The sequence below is a fragment of the Pecten maximus genome, unplaced genomic scaffold (assembly GCF_902652985.1).
Source record: "Pecten maximus unplaced genomic scaffold, xPecMax1.1, whole genome shotgun sequence".
Lineage (NCBI taxonomy): Eukaryota > Metazoa > Mollusca > Bivalvia > Pectinida > Pectinidae > Pecten > Pecten maximus.
The window spans coordinates 1-21420 of NW_022982596.1; the positions used below are offsets into that span (position 1 = coordinate 1).

At 34.1% G+C, this 21420-nt stretch overlaps 2 protein-coding genes across 2 annotated transcripts; one reads left to right on the forward strand and one right to left on the reverse strand.

Moving 5' to 3' along the window:
* Nucleotides 1-7: 7 nt before the first annotated feature.
* LOC117320595 (short/branched chain specific acyl-CoA dehydrogenase, mitochondrial-like) lies at nt 8-5517 on the reverse strand (the record flags this gene model as incomplete). The annotated part of the gene is given in 6 exon segments (XM_033875151.1): nt 8-51; nt 673-843; nt 2922-3128; nt 4339-4439; nt 4823-5021; nt 5423-5517. Coding segments are annotated over 6 exon segments (737 nt in total), but the record flags the coding sequence as incomplete, so codon positions are not given.
* Nucleotides 5518-6073: 556 nt separating this feature from the next.
* LOC117320596 (protein RRP5 homolog) lies at nt 6074-19714 on the forward strand. Its single transcript, XM_033875152.1, has 10 exons — nt 6074-6109; nt 10029-10136; nt 10527-10664; nt 11226-11405; nt 12813-12971; nt 13859-13970; nt 14900-15030; nt 15435-15465; nt 16850-17021; nt 19636-19714. Exons 2-10 carry the CDS (start codon nt 10047-10049, stop codon nt 19712-19714), a joined length of 1092 nt encoding a protein of 363 aa, XP_033731043.1. The 5' UTR covers nt 6074-6109; nt 10029-10046.
* Nucleotides 19715-21420: the final 1706 nt, after the last annotated feature.

Below are 21420 nucleotides of genomic sequence, written 5' to 3' on the forward strand. Positions count from 1 at the left end.
ATCTAAGTCTGCGTCTCTGTCTACAAGGAAAGTTGTGATTCCCTTGTAACCCTGAAACATATTCACCGATCTTTAAAGGAATTATGTATATATATAGAATAAAGTCAAAGTATCCATGTGACGGTAAATAATAATAAAATAAAAATTCAAACACAGATCTGCTGTCTCCCTAGTACTTTCGAGGCTACATAGTGCCACTCTTCAGGGAATTATATAATAATATAATATATAATCCTGCAACATCTCATACTGTTACCATTAATTGGGTCTAATTAATCTGTAAACATAGTTATTTCTGGGGGTTAATTTTGCAATTTTGATGGGTAAATTATATATATGGAGGTTAACGCTATTTTAGCAAATTTTTCTTACCAACAAAAATCGCAAAATAATATGCACCAGGGAATTTTTTAAAGTCGAATAACCATTGTGTATTTAGATTAAATTTCCAGGTTTGCATTGAACAATGTAATTACGTAACCCAAAAAAACACATGTATGTACTTGTCTATACAGTAGAAATGCATAATGTCAGCCCTGAAATGTCCTTATGGGATGATCTTACACATGGTCTATCCCGAAACATTCAATAAATTACATTATAATACAGAGTTTTACAACATAACAAAATTTATTACAATGTACGGTTTCTCTCATACTTAAATACACTTACAGCTGTAGGGTTGGCGTTCGCCATGACTAAAAACAGGCCAGCATGTTCCGCATTAGTGATCCAAATTTTGGTTCCATTCAGAAGATAGACATCACCTTGTTTTAGGGCTGACATCTTCATAGCAAATGCATCAGATCCCGATTCTGTCTCGGACAAGCAAAAACTCCCAATCTAATAGAAACAATTGTAAAAATAAAATTACAGCAATATAGTCAAATTGCTCCCTATTGCCCCGCTCCTGAGGCCCCTGGGGGCTTAGCCCCATTATTTGTATAAATTTGAATCCCAACCACCTAGGGATGTTACCACCGAAATATCAATGTCATAAATTGCTCAGTTCCAGAGAATAAAGTTGTTAACATTGCCAAATGGATCCCTTTTGGCCCTGCCCCACAGGCCCTTGGAGAGACAGACCCATCATTTCTATAAATTTGAATCCCAGCCACCTGGGGATGTTACCGCTAAAATATCAATGTCCTACATTGCCTAGTTTCAGAGAAGAAGTCGTTAATATCAATATTGCTAAATGGACCCCTTTTGGCCCAGCCTCTCAGGCTCTTGGGGGGGGGGGGGGGGGGGGGGGGGGGGGGTCAGCCTTCCTACCGAATTTGGTTAAATTCTAATCAGCGGTTAAGAAGAAGAAGTCAATTGTTGACAGATTCCATGATATGGCATAAGCTCACCTTGGTCCATCAGACCAGGTGAGCTAAAAATCATACACACACATACACACAAAGTAAACATACACTACAAATAAATGTCAAAATTACAGCACTTTTCCAGGATTTTCAGGGAAAATCATAATTGGTTGACTTTTCAAGCACTGCTCTGAAATTCAAACACAGTTTAAGGTGTGTAAAACAATGGAAATAACACAATTTTATCACCAAGAATGAGCAGTGCCATACATATTCACTGTTTTTTTTTGGGGAAATCCAATGACCGAAATTGGAAAAAATTGACAGGTATGTTATGTTGAAAATAGTTTCATGAGTGTCATGCTTACCAGTTTTATAATGCAGTGTAAACTCTAGCTTTATACAACGGCACACACCAATTTCAACCATTGACTCATATTTGCCATTACATAAAATATTTGATATCTTTTCTTCTGTTTGTAAACACAATTGGGAATTTTTAAGTTCTTTTTTTTGGGGGGGGGGGGGGGGGGGGGGGGGGGGGGGGGAGTAATGCATTGGGAAAGTGGTTGGTTTGCACACCCAACTAAATAAGCAAGAAAACACTGATATTGCAATATTTTTCCTACCCTAAGTAAAAGACCAGACCTCCAGTAAATATTATTTGCTATTGAAATGATTAGCTATGGTTTTACCTGTGTTTCTTTTGAAAATGGAACACTCTTGTATTCACAAATGCCTACCAACTCTTCCTAATAAACCAAACTGGTTGGTTCGTTTATTGCGAGAATAAGTAGAAACTTCAAAAAAATCTATCTCAAAACAGGTAACAGGTACGAAATGATACTTTTCCATGGATAACCATATGGCATTTACAAAGGTACTCCTATGCTTGAATTCTAAAAATACATCTTAGATTTTGACTTTCAGTGTTGCAAACTCACCTACCCTATATATCAACAGACCACTTCAGAGGGGGTAGGTATATGAGTCAATGATATTTTGGTATTTATAATCAATACTCAGGTAAAATATTGATAGCAGTACCTTTCAGACAAATTGATAAACAACTTGTTTTATTTTTATAATGATGCTAGTTCCAGAAATGGCTCTGGATTTTTTTGACAGGAAATAAATTTTGCCATTGGATTTGCTAATATTGGGCAATGCATAGGTGAAATACACAGATAGTATGTCCTTGGATTGTAAAAGTGCAAGGTAATCTGGGGTCCATTGCGGGTACAGTATACATTTTCAATGGAATCTTACGTACAACGTGTTTCAGTTTCGTTAAATACCCAATGCAGTACCTCACCAGCAAAACCTGTTTGGAAGTCGGAAAGGTGTCTGCGGTCAAGCATGACAGTGTTACAATAGGATTCACCGAGAGTGTTGTCTCAATAGCCCTGGGCATATACGACCAGGTGTGATTACCGTAGTCGCTTCGTAAGAAGCCCTGGGTTTACAGGTAAAATAAATCTGAACGGAGATTTTATGTCAGAAGTGTTGACATGTACCTTAACTGAATTCATGTAAAACGTCTTTTTTCTCGTCAGATTTCAAAAAAAGTATCTTGCTGAGAACTTAGCTACAATCCAGATGTATACTTACTGTGTCTGTGGCAAGCCTGGGAAGATACTTGTCCTTTTGTTCTTTGGTACCAAGTTTTAGAAGGAGAGAGTTGATAAGCGTGTTATGTACGTCACACATGACACTGACCGATGCGTCCACTTTAGCCAGCTCCTCTATCACAAGATTGGCCATGAAGAAAGACCCATTGGTACCACCATACTCAGCAGGAATCTCTACACCCATCAACTGACCAATGAGAATGTTGATCATCAGTAACCAATCAAATACATCACTATCACTTAGCAATCAAACAGATTTATCATCATTAACCAATCAAAATGATCATATCAATAACCAATGAAAAAACATTTACCATGATTCATAACCAATCAAAAAATTTGCAATCATATGACCAATCAAAAGGATTTATTATCAGTAACCAATCAAAATGATTAATCAAAAGTAACCAATCAAAAGGATTTATCATCATTTACCAATCAAAAGGATTTATCATCAGTAACAAATCAAAATGATTAATCAAAAGTAACCAATCAAAAGGATTTATCATCAGTGTCCAATCAAAAGGATTTATCAACAGTAACCAATTTCTGTACATTTATTTTAATCAGAAACGAATCAAGAATCAACATTATCAAACAGATCTATTCATATAGCTAGTCAGAATGTATTGTAATTTATAAACTCTCCAGTCATTAAGTCATTCACCAGGAAGAATTAGAACAAATTTCCAACCCACAATCCATATACATATAAGGTATATATACATGTGTCTTATCTGGGTATTCATATCATCTAATAGACAATTTGTCACTATGATCATGTCAGGGTATCAGGCCATTGAAGAGTTCTTTTTTTAGAAGGTGGATGCATGTGGGGCAGTGGTAGAAGCTGTGGGTATTTCTGTCTAAGCATTTGGGTGCAGTAGATTGTGATTTCGAAGCCAGGTCAGGGCATGAATAAAAAGTTGTTTTGCTTTGTCAGTTGTGTTACAATGTTTTATATAGATCTAGTTATATTAACACAATGTATCATATTCACTATGTGTAACTGATCCGAAGGTTAAGATTTTAATTTCCTGTCGTAGTTGTACTTTGTTGACTGCATGTATGTTATATAATCTTATATACAATTACAATTTATACCTGTAGTCAATGGTGTAGATATCCTGTACATGTAATAGATCTAGATATGAGCAGTGGTTTAGGAAATTGTGCCAACTCCTTCTGTCAATAACACATTTACAGTAATTGCAACCAATTGGTGAATTCAAGATGGCCTCAACCTTTTCAAACAAAGTAATATTGCATTGATATCAATTATCACATTGATATCAATTTTCACAAACTGTCAATTTACGAAGCTATAAATGTGCACACAAAAAATGGTGCCTGTAACATAATCCGAAATCAACATATGACAATATATATATATTTACCCCATTTTGAAACAAAGCATCCATAACAGATTTGTCCATTTGACTTTCAGCATCCATCTTCCTTACCAGGGGTTGGATGACCTCTTTAGCTACTTTGGCCACTGGAAGATATCAAGGACTTTAGGTATTGCTGTTATCAACCTCCATCATTCACAACTGTCAGTTTACTACATGTACATGTATTTATACAGAAAATACAGGATTTTGTGTGTGTTTCCTTTATTAAAATTGGACACAGGAACTTGGTATAAATTTCCCAATTCAAGGTTTGTATTTGATTTGTATAGTATGAAAATTATCTTTTAATATACATACACGTACACGCTGCCTGCATAGCCCTGCATACAGATTTGGGATTGTGAAATTGAAGGCCAGAATTATCTTGGCATTAGGCATTCCTCTTGATTGAATTACATGTATAAACCACATATTCTTTTGAAAGCCCAATTTTTAATTTGAAATATCTTCATATAAAAAACTTCACCTGATTCTTTCATCATGGTTTCCTCCGAAGACAGAAGATCTACCGGAGGACGGATTTCTCCAAAGTCTTGGCCACGTTCCAATGTTAATGATCTGCATGTAGTGTTGAATTCTCGAGAACGTAGACATCTTCTCACCCTCGGGGCAGACAGAATCTTTGGTACCCTCTTGAGGGTATGGCAGAGACTCCTCCCCAGGGTCTATGTAAAATGACACACATGAGCTATTTAAATTTATAAGACCAATTGTCAGGGTAATGTATCGGACATCACTAATTAGATAACATAGCTATTTGTCAATCTTCTATATAAAAGAAGTTTAATATGCCAAATGGATCAAAATATTGAGACCTGCAATGATTACCATTTTATATCTCTGTCGACCATATCATTGTTACGAAAACATAACGTTACTTATGAAATGTGAAGGACACTCAGCTAAAATGTGAGGCAAATACTGCAGCTTAACAATGACATCTGTGGCATGTAAGTGAATCAGAACGAAATAACGATGATATCACGACATGCCAGTTGGATATGCAAATATGAAATAAAGAAAAGCAGAAAGCCAACCAAGCAAAAGTTGTTTACAAGAAACGTACCATGGAAGCAGACATCTTGGAATAGTTTCTAATTTTGGATTTGATACTGTAACTGTTCCGGAAATATTCATTACAAATTAAACATATTAATTCATTTTATCAAACAAGAAAATATAATTAAAATCATTTTGACAATGAAATTCTTGAACAAAAATTAAGTAATATAGATAATTAAGAACTAATGTCGTTTGGAATCATAGACGTGTCGATCAAACCTTTTCGTCTCATTTAGATCACAGGCGTCTGAAGTTCTGACAGTAAACTGAGATATAATACCATATAAAAAATTAGAGTATCTGCTATAAAAAAATACTCTTATTTTTTATATGGTATTATATCTCAGTTTACTGTCAGAACTTCAGACGCCTATGTTTAGATTCAACCATTACGTCACAATTTCGCCCCAAAACTATTCGCCCCAGAACCGAATAAGGTCCGTTTCTCATTGAGCACCAAATAAACGTGTTTTATTTACTTTTGTTTTGGTGTTCCACAATGGAAATAAAGTTAAGTTTTTTGCATTAATAAAGGAAACGTGAACTTCATTATTTTTTGTGTACGAACTTCAAAATCCGGACTTTATCGGCCGCTAATTCGGTTCGGCTATTATATATTTTGTAAGAATCTTTGTGATCCAGGCATAAATCTGCGTCTTTGAAATGTTTTAAAATGGCGTTTTCCTGTGGTGTAAGTATAAAATACAATATTCCAAGATTAATCCATTATCTCAAAGATGAATTTGTGATCAAGTAGTATCATCAATATCTTGTCTATATAGAGGTCTAATTTAACACGGCTGATATGGAGTTTATGTAGGATATCCATGAGAATTATTCGCCTCATCGATGTAAACAAAAACACGTGGTCTTCTAGCTTGCTAACATTTATAAGCTTACCTGAACTTTTGGAAGCTGAACAAGCTGGTCATGAAGTGCTCTTATCATTATCACCCATATATTGTAAAAACTAAAAACGCAGTCTCTTATGTGTGTCTTATTAATGATTAATAGGGAATCGAATGCAGAATGGGGGGGGGGGGGGGGGGGGGGGGGGGTGCAAATATATGGACATGCAGTGGGTGGGTGATCTCTTTTTGATCTTTTTGATACCACTCCTCATATGAGCCTGGCTGCATGTTTTAAGGATGTTTAAACCCATAAAATAATGCACCTCAAACCTCATACACTGTAGCTAGCAATGCTCAAGCATTTTTTTCCTTAATGTGTGTTTATATAAACTGTATCTTATTTTGTTTGTCTATGTTTTCTCATTACAAAACAGAAAACAGATTGAAAATCGGTAGAAAAACAAATTTTCTATGCGATTTAAAAAAAACGAAATTAAAATCCACTGTCCTAAAATGGCATTTTTTTCAAATATACAAAAAACGTGTACTCCATGCATCTTGATAAGTTGAATATGATTTTGTTTGTATAAATGGTGTAAGAATTGGCCAATTGTAATATTCAAACTTAAAACAGAACATTCTTCTATTTTTATGTAAGATATTTTAGGTAAAATGTTCCATTATGACCATTTTAAGTGGAAGTTACTCCCCTTCTTAAATTCTTAACAAGTGAAACTGAAAGTATATAGATTCAAATATCTTAACGAGGTAGTAATAACACCTCAGTGTAGCTATAACACGATTTAATTAATTGTGTTTTATATATAAACAAATGGTAGTAATGTTGGTATGTGATAAACTGCAGTCGACACAAAAAATAAGTCTGTAAATGCGTATATATACATTCAAAACTAGGTCAAGTTGACTTTGATATGACGTTGAGTCTTCGTGAATGAAATGGTGTGTTCATCTGTTGTTGTAAACGTTTCATTTGTTTAATATTGATGCTTAAATTGATTTGATTGTTTGTTGTGTAATTCAAACTAATGGATTCCATACAAAACTATAGAGAAAATGTGTATTGTGTGTACCGCCTAGATCAGGGTCTCTCGGTGCTACCTTCGACCGCCATCTTTGATTTTACGATGTTGTTCAGAGACCCCCGTCTTGAATAAATGACATTTTCATGTGTTTCCCGGGATTGTCATGCATATTATTATATACCCAAAAAATCAGAAATGCCTAAGTAATACAGCCAGTATTGTCAGGCCGTTTGACTCGGCCGGAATCACGGTAATATTCATAAGTCAGTTTTTCAAAACCCTTTTGCCATTTTTAACATACGAAATATGGTTAAATCAATAGGATTCCTTATGGATATTTTTAGGTAATTTATGCGTTTGTATAGAATGAAAAAGACAGTTAAATCCTCCGGATACTAAACCCTATAATTGGGGTACGTGTTTTAAAGCGTTTCTAAGATATTGATACGAGTTACCTGCCCTTTGCTTGAGCATTGCTACTGTGGCTTGACATCTTTTTTCAAAAATACACATTTTCAACATTTTCAGAACTTCATGGTAATTATATATTTGCTATGAGAGATATACTTTTTCATACAAGTTACAACTGTCATGTTCACCCCGTAGTGTCAGCTATTGCTCTCAGCAATACCCCTTAACATGCTATAGTGCACTTATAGATGTACTAAATAAGGTACATGTTATTCCAAAACATTACATTTCAATACTGTGCTATTTGCAGATTATGATTTGCCAAATCAAAAGTTTCATCTGTTGAAATATAATTCACCAATGTACATGTACATGTAAGGCTTGTAAGCCTGTACCATCCATGATTATTTTCTACACTGATATCAAATATATATCATATATATATAGTACTCCAGATAAGGAGCATACAATGTACTACAAGTGTAATTTATGCCTTAGAATTAGAAAAACCTCCCTAGAAAAATTGGAGACATAAATACAAAACTCCCATGAATGTAGCTAGCATATTGCACCTAAGACTTTGACGCAAGATGCACAAGCTCCTGTGACAATTAACATGGCATATAGGAACGTTCATGTACTACTTATTAATAATGCACAGGACATTTTCTACCGATGCCTGGGATGAGTCGTCTCGATATATGCTTCAAGGCTTGTTCAAAGTGCTGTTTGTCGCTATAGTCTGATCGTGAGTGCTTCTAAGTGTTTTATTGACTCAGAGCACTAATGATATAAAGCGAGCTTTGTGAAAGGCAACAACCTTAAGATGGCTCAGAGTAAGCTGACAGTACTTTTTAAAACTAAATCATTTGTCAATAAAAGCATAGACAAAATTATTACAATAATTTGTAAAAGTAAAGATCATGCCAAAATTCAATCAACAGTGACAAAAGCGTGGAGCCATTTATTTCCGTATCTGACACTTTTGAGCAATGGTGATGAACAGATAATTTTAAGTATGCTTATATTAAAGCCATAAACTCCCAAAGAAATGTTTACATTTCAAGCTCTTTATAGTTTTCAGACTTAATATATATACCTAACAAATTATCACGAATCAAAAACTGAACGAAAATGTGTATTTATGAAAGTATACGTGAAATTCCCAAAAACAATAGCTGGGTCCGACAGACTTAGTTTCTATGCGAAAGAGTCCCATAATGCAACGGGCGGGTTATCAGTCTATACAAAATGGCGGAACGCCAAATGCGTTAGCCTGCCAAAACACAGACAGATTCTGCCAAAAAAACGTAAAAGGGACTGGAATCGGCAGAACCCAAGTATTTCCTTAGGAAAGGAAATAGTTTGTTTGAACTAAGCAAGAGTAGAAAAGGGAATGGACTCGAAATCAGATTTTGCCAGACATATATTGGATTGCTGGTTAGATTTTGAACATTGCCAATTTCACTGATCTAAAACTCTATCAATGTTTTGTTGTATGCATATTGCTACATTTTAGAATTAAGTATTTAAATGTATGTTTGTTTTTTTTGTTCAGTTATTATTTGAATATTCTGTTAATATGTTTAAATAAAAGCATTATTAGGCAATTTAATATGTTTAAATGAAAGCATTATTAGGCAAAGTTCACATATACTTTATATGTAGACAACAGCCATGTGTGTAGTTTATGTGCAGTGTACATTGTTATAGCCTCAGCCTCGGCTCCGTGACAAATCCCGCGATAAAAATGAATGCAGCAAGTTATTTTTAAACACTGATGTCTCAAGGACTCCCCCAGTCAAGCGTCCAGGCCATGCAGTGGTCATTTTAATGTTAGGAGAGCGTAAATGAGAATTTTAGGTAATTTTGGAGTATGTGGCTTTAAGATGAAACAATATGTTTCACATGACATCATAATGAATCTTGAGGGTATATGTACAGGTATATAGATATATAGCCTACTGTACATGTTTAGGCTGCACTGAAGGAATTCATATCAAACCGTCTTAGAAAAGTTGATATCTACGTCAACTATGAATGTATATATAGCTACATGTATACGTAGTTGTAATAATGAAATTGACATCCTTTTACAGTTTTATACAGCTGTCTCACATGAGTGTATACCATTTGCAACATAGTTACATTGTATGAATGTATTGGCATTATATACAGAGATATTGAGAGTAATATATATTTCATACTAGGGAAATGTAGACTGTATTTTAATTGGCATAAAGTTCTAACCACTAATATAACCATTGTTTATATGATTATTTTGATAATGAAATATTTTTTTCAGTAAAGTAAAGGAAACAAAATGGAAGAAAACTTCCCGAGAGGTGGTAGCTCTAAAAGAGTTAAAAAAGACTCTGCACCTGTTAAAGTAGATGATGAAGACCTTTTCCATGTAGGTATCAATTTAAATTAAGTATGACATATTTTGGTATATTGTTACCAAACAATAAATATTACATATTGTATTTCCTGTAATTTTGTCATTTGATATCTTCATTTATTGACTTTTAAGTGCATTTCAATTAAGTTACTGTCAAAAAACCACTTGTGCTCTATCCGATAATGATATGTATAATTGTGAAGCTCAATTTGTATGATTACTAAAGACACACTGATTTGAGAAATCTACAGCTGCAACATGTACCAATTTATACTGGACATCAAAGGAAATTCGTGAGTGGATGATTTGAAACTATGACGATCTACTATAAATTTAAGGGCAAACATAATCTATAAACATTAGAATGGTTTAGTTTTACTGAGGAAGTTGTTGCTATTTCAGTCAGAAGAATCTGCAACACCAAATAAGAAACGAAAGAAAGAATTTGGAAAGGAAAATGTTGCTAAGAAAGTGAAAGTGACCCCTAAGAATGATATATCTGAGAAAATTGTAGAAAGAACATGTGCCTTGAAGAAAAATGTAAGTACATGCATGTGTCCTGTTTTAACTTCCAGAAATTACTTTACTGTACCACAGGTTTATTTAAAGTTCTTGAAAAATACTGTACATTTCATAGAGTGTGAAGTAATCTAAAAGGGCATGCTATATGTGGGGCATATGTAGTTTTTATTTGTATAAAAGTAAAAGATTAATGATGATAAAAATTAGTCAATAGGATGAAGTGAGTATGAAGTGAGTTTTAGCTCATCTGATCACAAGTTTCTGGTCTTTTGTATAGATAAAGGAATTTCTATAAAACTTGGTCTGAAGCATGCATTTTGTAACTTTTGTGAAGGGAAGTGATTATTGTATATTGTTTATCCTCTATGATTTGCCATGATGACTGAAATCAAATTGATCTATGCAGGCTCTTTGGATCTCTTGCTTAAAAAGATATTTTGAAGTTTTAATAAATTAATCTACCAAGGGCAGGGGGGGTTGTTATCAAATCGGATTCAATATCTTGAACAATGTATTTAGTGAGCCCAAATACTGTTTCCAATGTACTGCAATGTCACATGGCTTATGTCACACTTGTAGATGGTGAGCAATGGGATGCTGTTGATGGGGAGTGTGACTAAAGTAGAAGACTATTCCTTGTGTGTGGGACTTCCCAATGGCTTGTCGGGCTCTGTCCAAATCACTCACATCTCTGATGCTTACACACAGCTTCTCCAAAAACTGACAGAGGCCTCTTCTAGTGAATCTGCAAATGCGCTGGTGAGTTACTGAGAAAAATTTGGTATCAACTTCTAGCAAGAAAGAAAATTAACCTTTTATGTAGTTTCAATATACAGTGGAACTTCGTTAACTCGAACTCCGAAAATTCGAATACCCCGCTTAACTCGAAGTACTTCGTCAGTCCCGGCCGAATTCTCTCTTTATCTTAGTAAAAAAATCTCGGAAAACTTGAATTCGGAAAACTCGGAAAACTCGAAAAACTTGAATAATATGAAGTGAAAATTTTGTCCCAACAATAAAGATCCTACTTGAAATCATCGAATAACTCGAAGTATCATTTTTGTGTCCAACAATGATCGGTGGTAAACGCCGACATTTTTGTAACATTGAAACTCCGTTTGTGTCGGCACTACACACCTACCGATTATTATACGCTAGCTATAACAAGTGTTTCATAAATTCATTAAAGACATTGTCGGTGGAATCTTATAACAATAACTGTCGGTGATAAAAAGTACTGTTTTACTTACATCAGGTAATTTCCTAAGGCGGTCGCCGATAATAGTACACACGATAGTCAACAACTCATCTACCCGCTCGCTCAAGCGGAACTAATCTCTGACACACCGGTAGATCTACTCAGCTGATGTTTGTACAGTTTGAAATGAAACGGTCACCGATGCCTATTAAAACTTTAAACAGCTGAAACAATAGCGTAATTACTGCTGAGGTGTTCAGAGTACGACTGTAACGGTCACCGCTGTCTATTAGGCCTAAATCAGATAACACGCAAACTCAGTAACATTTTATACGCACATGCGCAGTACCAACTTCCTGTGCTAATACACATGGAAATGTTGTGGTTGTCGGTAAAACGTAAGTAGGACTATCAAACAGTATTTTATATGTCCAATATAAGATAATGGTTCTGTTACGTTTTACATATAATCTGTGTTAAATATAAATGGTTATTTGATATAACATTAATAAATTGTTATTCGGTTGAATTCAATTTTATCGTTATTCCTTTTGCAAACATGACATGAGCATCAGATTGTTATTGAAGGGACTAAGCGAAAGAAACTTTATCGAGACTGTATATCGGTAAAACTACACCAAACTACAAGTGACAGAACGAAATATTACATATACATTTACATGTATTGACCAGTCTTTACACTAAACTGATGAGCGACAGTGCGGAGTTATAATGATTTTATAATGTTGACAAATATTGACCAAACTTTGTACAAAAAATGACAACTCGCTTAATTCGAACACTCGGATAACTCTAAGTTTTCTCGTGGTCCCGTTGAGTTCGAGTTAACAAAGTTCAACTGTATATCTTGATTCCATTAAAATTCTACAGTGTCTTAAATTTGTTAAGTATGAATGGCTTGATTTTCCAAGCAAGTGTAACATGTATGTGGTCAATCTTTTGTTCAGGATGTCCCCAGTCTTCACGAAATGTTCCGTGTTGGTCAGTTACTGCCGTGCAGGGTGTTTGAGACGTCCGCTTTTAAGAAAAAGCATAATTTCAAACTGACCATCAATCCAAGGGAGATCAATGAGGGTATGGTGGCCAGTCACATCAAGAATGGTATGGTAAGTGAAATAATTTGTTTTCGTCCAGATGACTGAGACTTTTGGAACAGAGATATTCGTTTACAAAATAAAGACAGATCAAGCGATCCTATCTTACTTTCTCAGAGTCTTACATGTACCAAAGGCTTTCACGGCCTGCATTTAATAGTATCTGCAGGTCCATCAAGATTTATACCTGAAATTTTGCTTTTAACTAGTCAGATATACTGTAGATGGACTGTATACTTAAATTTACAGACTATTAGCCCAACTTTTTCATCACAGTAAGACATATCTCCATTTGCTGGTAGATTGTCTCATACATGTACTTACCTTTATAGAAAGACTTTCTATACATTGCATGTATTCTTAACAAACACATTTCTCCAATGATCCACCCGCAAGTGGCAACAGCAAACACCAATAGGCTGTTCACAACGCACTGGCCTGAACCCGCACCAGCCTGCACCAATGTCATTTAAAATAATCAACAAATACAAAATTGTAAAGAATGTTTATCATCTTAAATTATAAGTGCAGTATTTGTCTCATCTTGAATGACTAAATAGAAAATAAAAATTTCAATCCGTCCGTTTGGTTCAGTGCTTTGTTCTGAACTGACTTACCACTTACTAGCTGCACCTGCATGTCATGCCACTACAGGTGCGCCACCTATTGGGCGAGCCATTATAGAAAACTATTCACGCTAATTCCTTGTAGTCAAGAAATAGGATTTCATTTTTTTGTTATCTTGACTATACTTATTTCTGAATCACTGAAAATGTCATACCTTAAGAAATATTGATAAATTAAAGTTATTAAAGGAAAAATTGACATTCATAGATTTCCAGAAGAAAAACATTTCTAGAAAAAGCATCCTTCACAGGGAAAAAGTCTTTTTCCTACAGGTACTGAATGGCTGTATACAGAGTCTGGAAGATCATGGTTATGTGGTGGATATTGGTATCAGTGGAACCCGAGCCTTTCTTAACCACTCAGATGCTGAGAAGTTCAACAATGGTAAATCATTGAACAGTACTGTATGGCAATAAGCACATCTGCCCCTATAGGCACATCCCACTATTTTTCGGGAATAGAGGATGGGTGCACAAATTGAAACATATAAAAAGTTCCTTATACCTCACTGGTCTGCCAATATAATCTCCAGTCTTTTAACCAAAGTCTCTGGATTGTTTTAGCTACTAAATGTTTTAAATGAAAGAAAAGAGTCATCTTTTCCTCCCCAGATTTTGCTTGGAAAATTTCCCCTGTATATGGTTTTATTAAGCACACCCCTTTTGTAAGTGCACAGTGTGCTTATTAAGTCAAATACGGTATTTAAAAATTGGTCCATAGCTGTGGCCTCGTCTTGAATTGTTGTGTTAATATAATTTTCTCACAAATCTGTAGGCTTTATAGAGTAGATATATTATATCTGGTATCTGGTATATTAGGTATGAGTTATGTTAGACTTGCTTGTGACTAAGATCAGGATCAGGATTTAGTATTAAAATCAACTATCTTGTATGATCTTTCCAAAGCCATCTACTAAAAGATGATGCTTTTTAACCCACCTCATCAGAAGGTAGATTGTTCAAATCACCTTTCGTCAACAGTCAATCAGGCAGCCATTTTGAACTTTTATTATTGAAAATTGTTTTCATTGTTTCTCAGAAAGTTCTTCATAGAGCTTTCTCAAATTTTATATGCAAGTTGCCCTTAGTCTCCAGTTATGCATATTGAAATTTTCATTGTTAATAATAAATGCTATTTTTAATGATCTTACATGAATTGCCCATGACACTATACACCAGGTGTGAGAAAAACCTAATGTCTACCAGCACCTCAAAGTTCAAATTCAAGCCACACTAATTTAAGATTATGAATTGTTTGTAGTTCAATTTTAGAAAGTAAGAAACTTTTGTAAATGATGGCTTTGAACTTCACAGGTGAATCTCTCCATGTTGGTGAAGCGGTTCGCTGCTTAGTGACCACTGAAGGTGATGGGTCGGAGGATGTTGGAGAGAGTCTACGAGTAGTCAAGGTCTCTATAGACCCCAAAAAAGTGTCCAAATCACAGGTGAGTCAATGAGTAATAAAGGTCTCCATAGATCCAAAAAAGTGTCCAAATAACAGGTGAGTCGATGAGTAATCAAGGTCTGTAGACTCCCAAAAAAGTGTCAAAATCACATGTGAGTCAATAACTAATCAAGATCTTTGTAAACAAAAAAAGTCGCCAAATCACATTTTTTATAAAATAATTTTCTACTTAAAGAAATGGAAAAAAAGACAGAATTCATCATCAATATTTTGTAGAAGACAATGTTTGAAACAGCTCCATTCTGTCCTGATCTAAGTTTGTGTGTAGTTCATAATAAGTTTGTGTTCAGTTTGTAATAAATTTGTGTGGCATTTGTCATTGATTTGTGTTGTGTTTTTCACATTGTTTGTGTTGTGTTTGTAATTGATCAACATTTTGTTCAGCTGGGAAGCTCAGTGAGACTACCATTAACATGTATGTGCCAGGAATGAAAGTCACAGCTAAAGTAACGAAGGTAAATATCTTAAATATGTTACAATGTGTTACAAAATAATGTGATTCAGTAGAAACAAACAAAAGGGTAATTATGTGATTCAGTAGAAACAAAACAAAAGGTAGTTGTAACTTCATCTTCAATTGTTACACTGTATTCAATTTGATTCTGATTACTGCTGCAGCTAGTAATAAGTTTGTAATATCAGACAATCTTACTTTAGGTGACATTACAGACATAGATTGTATATGGAAGCTGTGTACTGAACAATTCACTCTGAGATTCCATCTGTCATCAGCAGACAAATTTAAAAGAAACAATTTAGCCAATTGTTGAATTCATATTTGAGAATAGTTTTTAGTATTAAATTGGTGACTTATCCATGTTGATCTTTGATATGTTAATAATCGGTTACAATTTTTGGGGCCGCGGTGGCCGAGTGATTGGGGTGACCAACTTTTCAATAGCAATCCCCCTTTGGGGTTTTGCAAGTTAAACCTAGGGGGGCATTTCCCAGGTACTGCCCGTTTTTTTTGGTGTTTTTTTTCCGGGATTTCTGGCTTTCCTCCATTCCCCCTGGCACGCCCTTAAATGACCCTGCTTTTAATGGCCCCTCAAACAAAACAAACCAAAGGTTACAATTTTTACATTACATCCTTCTCATCATGTGTTAAATTGTAGGCTAAATGAGGATAGATTGGGGAAAAATTTCTTCATTTCCCGGGGGACACATCCTGTTCTCACCTCCAAGCCACCAGGACTTCAAAACTACCTAGGTATGTATGATTTTTGTTATTTTTGTACTGATAGAAAGTGGGTTTTTCTCATTCAGCCCCCAAAGTGCGGTTACAGTCGTAGATACAAATGTTACTTTATAACTCTTTATTGGGCAAATTTTTTTTTTTTTTATTTTTTGTCCTTGTCAATCTTTTGTGGGTTTTAAAAATTTTTTTCCCCATGCTTGTAAATTTAAAAATTTAAAATTTGTAGTAAATAGTTATTGTAAAATTTTAATTAAAAAGTGTTTATTGGATTTTTTAAATTTGAAAAAAACCCCGGCTGGTAAAAATCAAAGTGCAACTTAAAATATGGTATGATGGGGGAAATTTCTGTTACACTGAAAAAGTTTAAAAAAAAAAAAGGTAAAATTTAAAGTATCTTAGGGTTAAACAAAACTACACTATTTTTATATATCAGTTTCTAAAACGTATAAAAAAAAAAAAAAAAATGAAATTTTTTCCCTATTTTGACTACGTATTACTTTTATTTTCCCCTTTAACACTTTTAATACAAATGAGTTTTACAAAATGCAGGAAAAATAATGTCATTTTTGTTTTTCAGATTAAGCTTTTGTTTTATTTTTAGGGAACACTAAGTTTTCCCTTTCGCTCTACCTCCCGGGTTTTGCTTTCCGGGTTGCACGGAAAATCTTTGGGCCCTCACTCCAGCGTGGGTATCCTTACGAATGCAACTGTGCCCAAAGTGGACTCATGTTGGAGTTTTTTTTTCCTGGCGATGGCAAAAAGCTTTCTGTGATGTAAGGAGAAAAATTCAGAAAAAAACAATTTAATTTAAAAAAGACAAATAAAATTTTTTTAAATTTTAATTTAAGAAGTATAATTTTTGAATTGCATGGGGGATTTTTTTGTACGTATGCAAATTATTTTTCTTTTTTGAAATGATATGCATATAGTTTCTTCCATACAAGGATTAAGACCAAAAATCTAGACATGGAGAAATAGCTTTTTCGACTTTTTTTATAACTGGATCGAAAACTTTGAATCAAGAAAAATTTAAACTTCCTTATTTTTTAAAAAAAACTGTTTAAAAAATTTTGAAAATTAAAAATCTGCTGCTGCAAAAATGCGGGACAAAAATTTTAATAAAATAAAAACTTTTTAACAAAATGTTTATTTAACTTCACTAGTATGAATTACCCACCTTTGTTTTTTGATGTTTCCCTCCCACTTTTGAAATTTTGTTCTGACAATTTTTTTCAGTTTCCAAAATCCATACAGTTTGGTTTGAAAATGTCAAAGAAACTTCAAAATCGTGACATTCAAAGTAAGAGTTTTTTTCTTCTTTTTTGATAAACCCTTGGGGAAGAAAAAAAAAAAGAAAGGTGTAAAATGAAAACGTTTTTTTTAATTTTGAAATTTTCTTCTTTTGACTTTTGACAAAATAATCGTTGGTAACACAACCACTAATTGGTTTTTTGGGGGACTTCACTCGAATCTTCATCAACAAACATAAAAAAACCCCTTTGCCCCTCTATTTGAGACCTTGATGTTCACGGCTGATAAATATATTTTCATCATTCTGGGTGTCGTGTAATGGTTTTTCAACCCCTTGGACAATCTGGTGAAATCTCTAAAAAAGAAAGTATCCTTTTTCCGATCCTACCAGAAAATTTTTTAGTTAAACTGTATGGTAGTCAATTATAACATTTCCTTTTGCTTATTTTCATGCGGGGTTTTTGGGTAAAAGCCCCATAAATTTTTCCAACGTCGGGCTGTTGTTTTGCCAATTCCCGGGTTTCAAAATGGTGACAGAGGGATAAAAAGGTCATCTTTTGTATTTTGTGTATTTGGGAAAAATTTGAAACTCATAAAAGCCACCAAATTTTTGGGAATAGACCTTTAACACTATTCATTGGTTGTTTTAAGGTCCTGCAAAAAATTTGAACCAGAAAAATTTGTTCAAACGGGACAAAATGACCATTTAGCCTGTCTAGTAAGTTACTTGCCCCCATCACAACCACAATTTTTTCTGCAAAAATTCACACTTCTGATCAGAAAAAATTTTGTGGTTCAAAATATCCCTTTTTTAAGCCATATACCCTAACTTTTTCAGGGTCCAAAAACTTTGCAAATTTTATTTATGACAAAAGAATTCAAAATTTTGCGAAAAGGAAAATTTCTCCCCCAAAATCAAAGTACAACCTGATTAAAACGTAATGTTGATATAAATTCACAAAAAGAAAAGAAAAGCATGCAAAAAAAATGGAGTATGTTTTAATGGGTTGAAAATAGTTCTCTTAAGCAAAATATTTCCCCCAAAAATAATCCTCTATATGGTACTACGGTTACCCTAGATTTCGTCAAAATTCCATTGTTTTTATATGCAAAAAATATTGAAATCAAGATGCGTTATGCTTACCTGGATAAATGTTTAACAAAGGATATTAGTAACCCCAAAAAAATGACTGAAAAAGTCGATACCATCAGTGTTCAAAACCTTAAAAGTTTTTATAAAAAAAAATCCCCCTTTTTTTTGTAGGTCCTCTTACAAATTTTTTCAGTTTTAAGATATATTTCCAGGCAAACTTGAGGGGAGTAATTTTTAAAAGTAGCCGAGTAATTATAATGTTTACCCTCTCTCTCTAGGGTTTCCCGCAATGCAATTTGACAGGAAGGAAATTCATGACTTATTTTCTGATTTTTATAAGGATAATGTTTTTTTTTTTTGAGTGCAAACTTTTAAAATTTTGGGCCCTTTTTATTTTCCAAACGGGCTAAATATACCTTTATGGAATTTACAGGCATAAGTTTACAAAGGGGTTGCACGGGCCTTGAGAAAACCTTGAATTTTTAAATTGGGCCTTGGAAAAAAACCTTGAATTTATTTGGGCCTGAAAAGCCTTGAAAAAAGGTTTAAAAAGCCTTAAAATCCTTGAATATTAAGGTTTCTTAGAAAAAAGTGAAACCCTGGCCACTGACCCCTTTTGGGCTCAACTGTGTCATGCCGCCTCCCCCCGCAACTTAATAATTCCATTAAAATTTTATTTTTATCAAGGGATAGTTTTTTTCTCTTGTTCCCTCTCAAGCTGCTTGAGACGGAAATATGGGGTTGGATATTTATTAGGACATTGAAAAAACCTTGAATTTTTTTGACATAATCCTATAAACCCTGTTTTAATACAAAAATGCTTTATCCTACAGCATGAGAAAGCTCTTTAGATGGTACTGCATTTTATTCCAAATTCAACTTAAAGAAATCTCTATTTTACCCGCAAAAATCCTATGTTTGTCCATCGCTATAAAAAAAAAATTTTTTTCCCCCAAATTATATGTTCTCCATTCTGAGGTCTAGAGGGGTCCCTTAAAAATGTGCCAAAACACAAAAACATATTATTTCTTTTTTTCTTTCAGGTACTGTAAACAGATCCACGAAAAGGGTGTCCGTGAAATCACCAATGCTGCTGGCTTCATCCCAAATCTCCCTTGCTGATTCCCCTTGAAATAAAACCCGGGTAAAAATTTTTTCCAGGGACTACAAACAATGTAGGGGGTAAGCTGCGCCAGCCTAGGGGATGTCTGGGGAAAAAGGGGGCCCAAAGGGCTTGATTTTTGGGGCCAGTAGCTGCTTCTAAGTTTTATCAAATAATGACCTTGACTACTTTCAAGGGGACAGGGGCCAAATGGTTAAATGTTGGTTGAAAAAAAGGGGTACATCATTATCGGGGAACATTTCAAACTAAGGCCCATGTGCCCCCTTTTTTTAACAATGAATCCCTCAAAGTTTAATATTTTTTATGTAAAAAGTAAACTACACTTATGGATAAACTGCATTTTTTTTTTTAAAAATTTAAAAAAATTACATGATAAATTTTTATACAATTTGATGAGTTTTTGGGGCAGGTTTTTTGGAACATCAAGAAAAAAACGGTGTTCTGATAGGAAAAAATCCTTGGGAATTTAAAATACCCTTCTCACAACGGCCAGTTGAACGTGATAGGTTCTGGGTGGATTTATTTTATATAACGGCAAAGGGGTTTCTGGTCGCCTTTTCAATAACATAAAGGTAGGAACTTCAAAAACCCCCAACCCGTTGATTCCATTAAAACCCCAGTTTAAAAATTAAAGGGTTTTGGCCATTAAATATGGGGGGTTTCATTGCAATAAAAAAAACAAGGGGTTATTTTTAAATAATTTTAGTTTTTTTCAGCAATATATTAAAGCATGGCTTGTTGATGACATCAAAAGACCCGATGGGAATGTTTTTAAAAGGGTAAAATTTAACCTCTCCATCTAGGAAAAAAAGGGGGGTTTACTTTTGTTTGGGTTTAAAGTGATAATAACTAGAGGTAAATCTGCCCTAAAATCCTATTAAAAGTGATCTGTTAAAAGACCTTTTTCTGTTATTGTATTTCATCACCCTGCCAAATTTTGGTCAAAACCTGTAATAAATTAGTAGCCAAAACGAGCTGTTTTTTTAACGAGTTTTTTATGAAAAACATAGAATTTATTTTTTTTGAATAAAGGTCCAAATTATTATAATGTGAAAAATGAACTGAGGTTGTTTACTTTTGACAGGGATGGGTCCACGGGGAGCTTAGTGAAGAAACATCCCCTTTCCCGAGAAAATTTCATCATGGGCCGGTGGTTAATTTTCGGTTTTGAACTGGGATGAGGAATCCAGTAGCTAACTCTCTCCCTTTAAGGTGAGTGTAAAATAAAAATTTACTTTTCTAAAAACTCGCCTTTATTTTTCATAATGAAAGGTTTTTTTTCCGTTTTTTTTTCGCTTTATATTTTCCCTCATTTTTTTGGGGGTGGGAATCCTAAAAAGCCCCCAGGAAAATTGCAGGTTTTTCAAACAAAACCCCCAACGGAATTATTTGATAAAAATAAGTGTTGGGGAAATTTGGGTTTCACTTTTAGAAATTTATAATTTGGGGAAACCCAAATTGATCAAATTTGTGTTTATAAACAGTGTTCTAAATTTAGCACAGAAATTTCCCTTTTTTAGAAAATTTATGACCTCAAATATATTTATTTCAGTCTTGCCCTTTTTTATAATTTCTTATACGAAAACCATTTAAAAAGAACTGTTGTTAAATTCCCTTTTTAAATTTTAGGGAAAAAACCCGAAAAAAAAAAATTTTAAATTAAAAAAAAATCAAATTTTTTTTAAAATAAAAAAAAGATTTAATG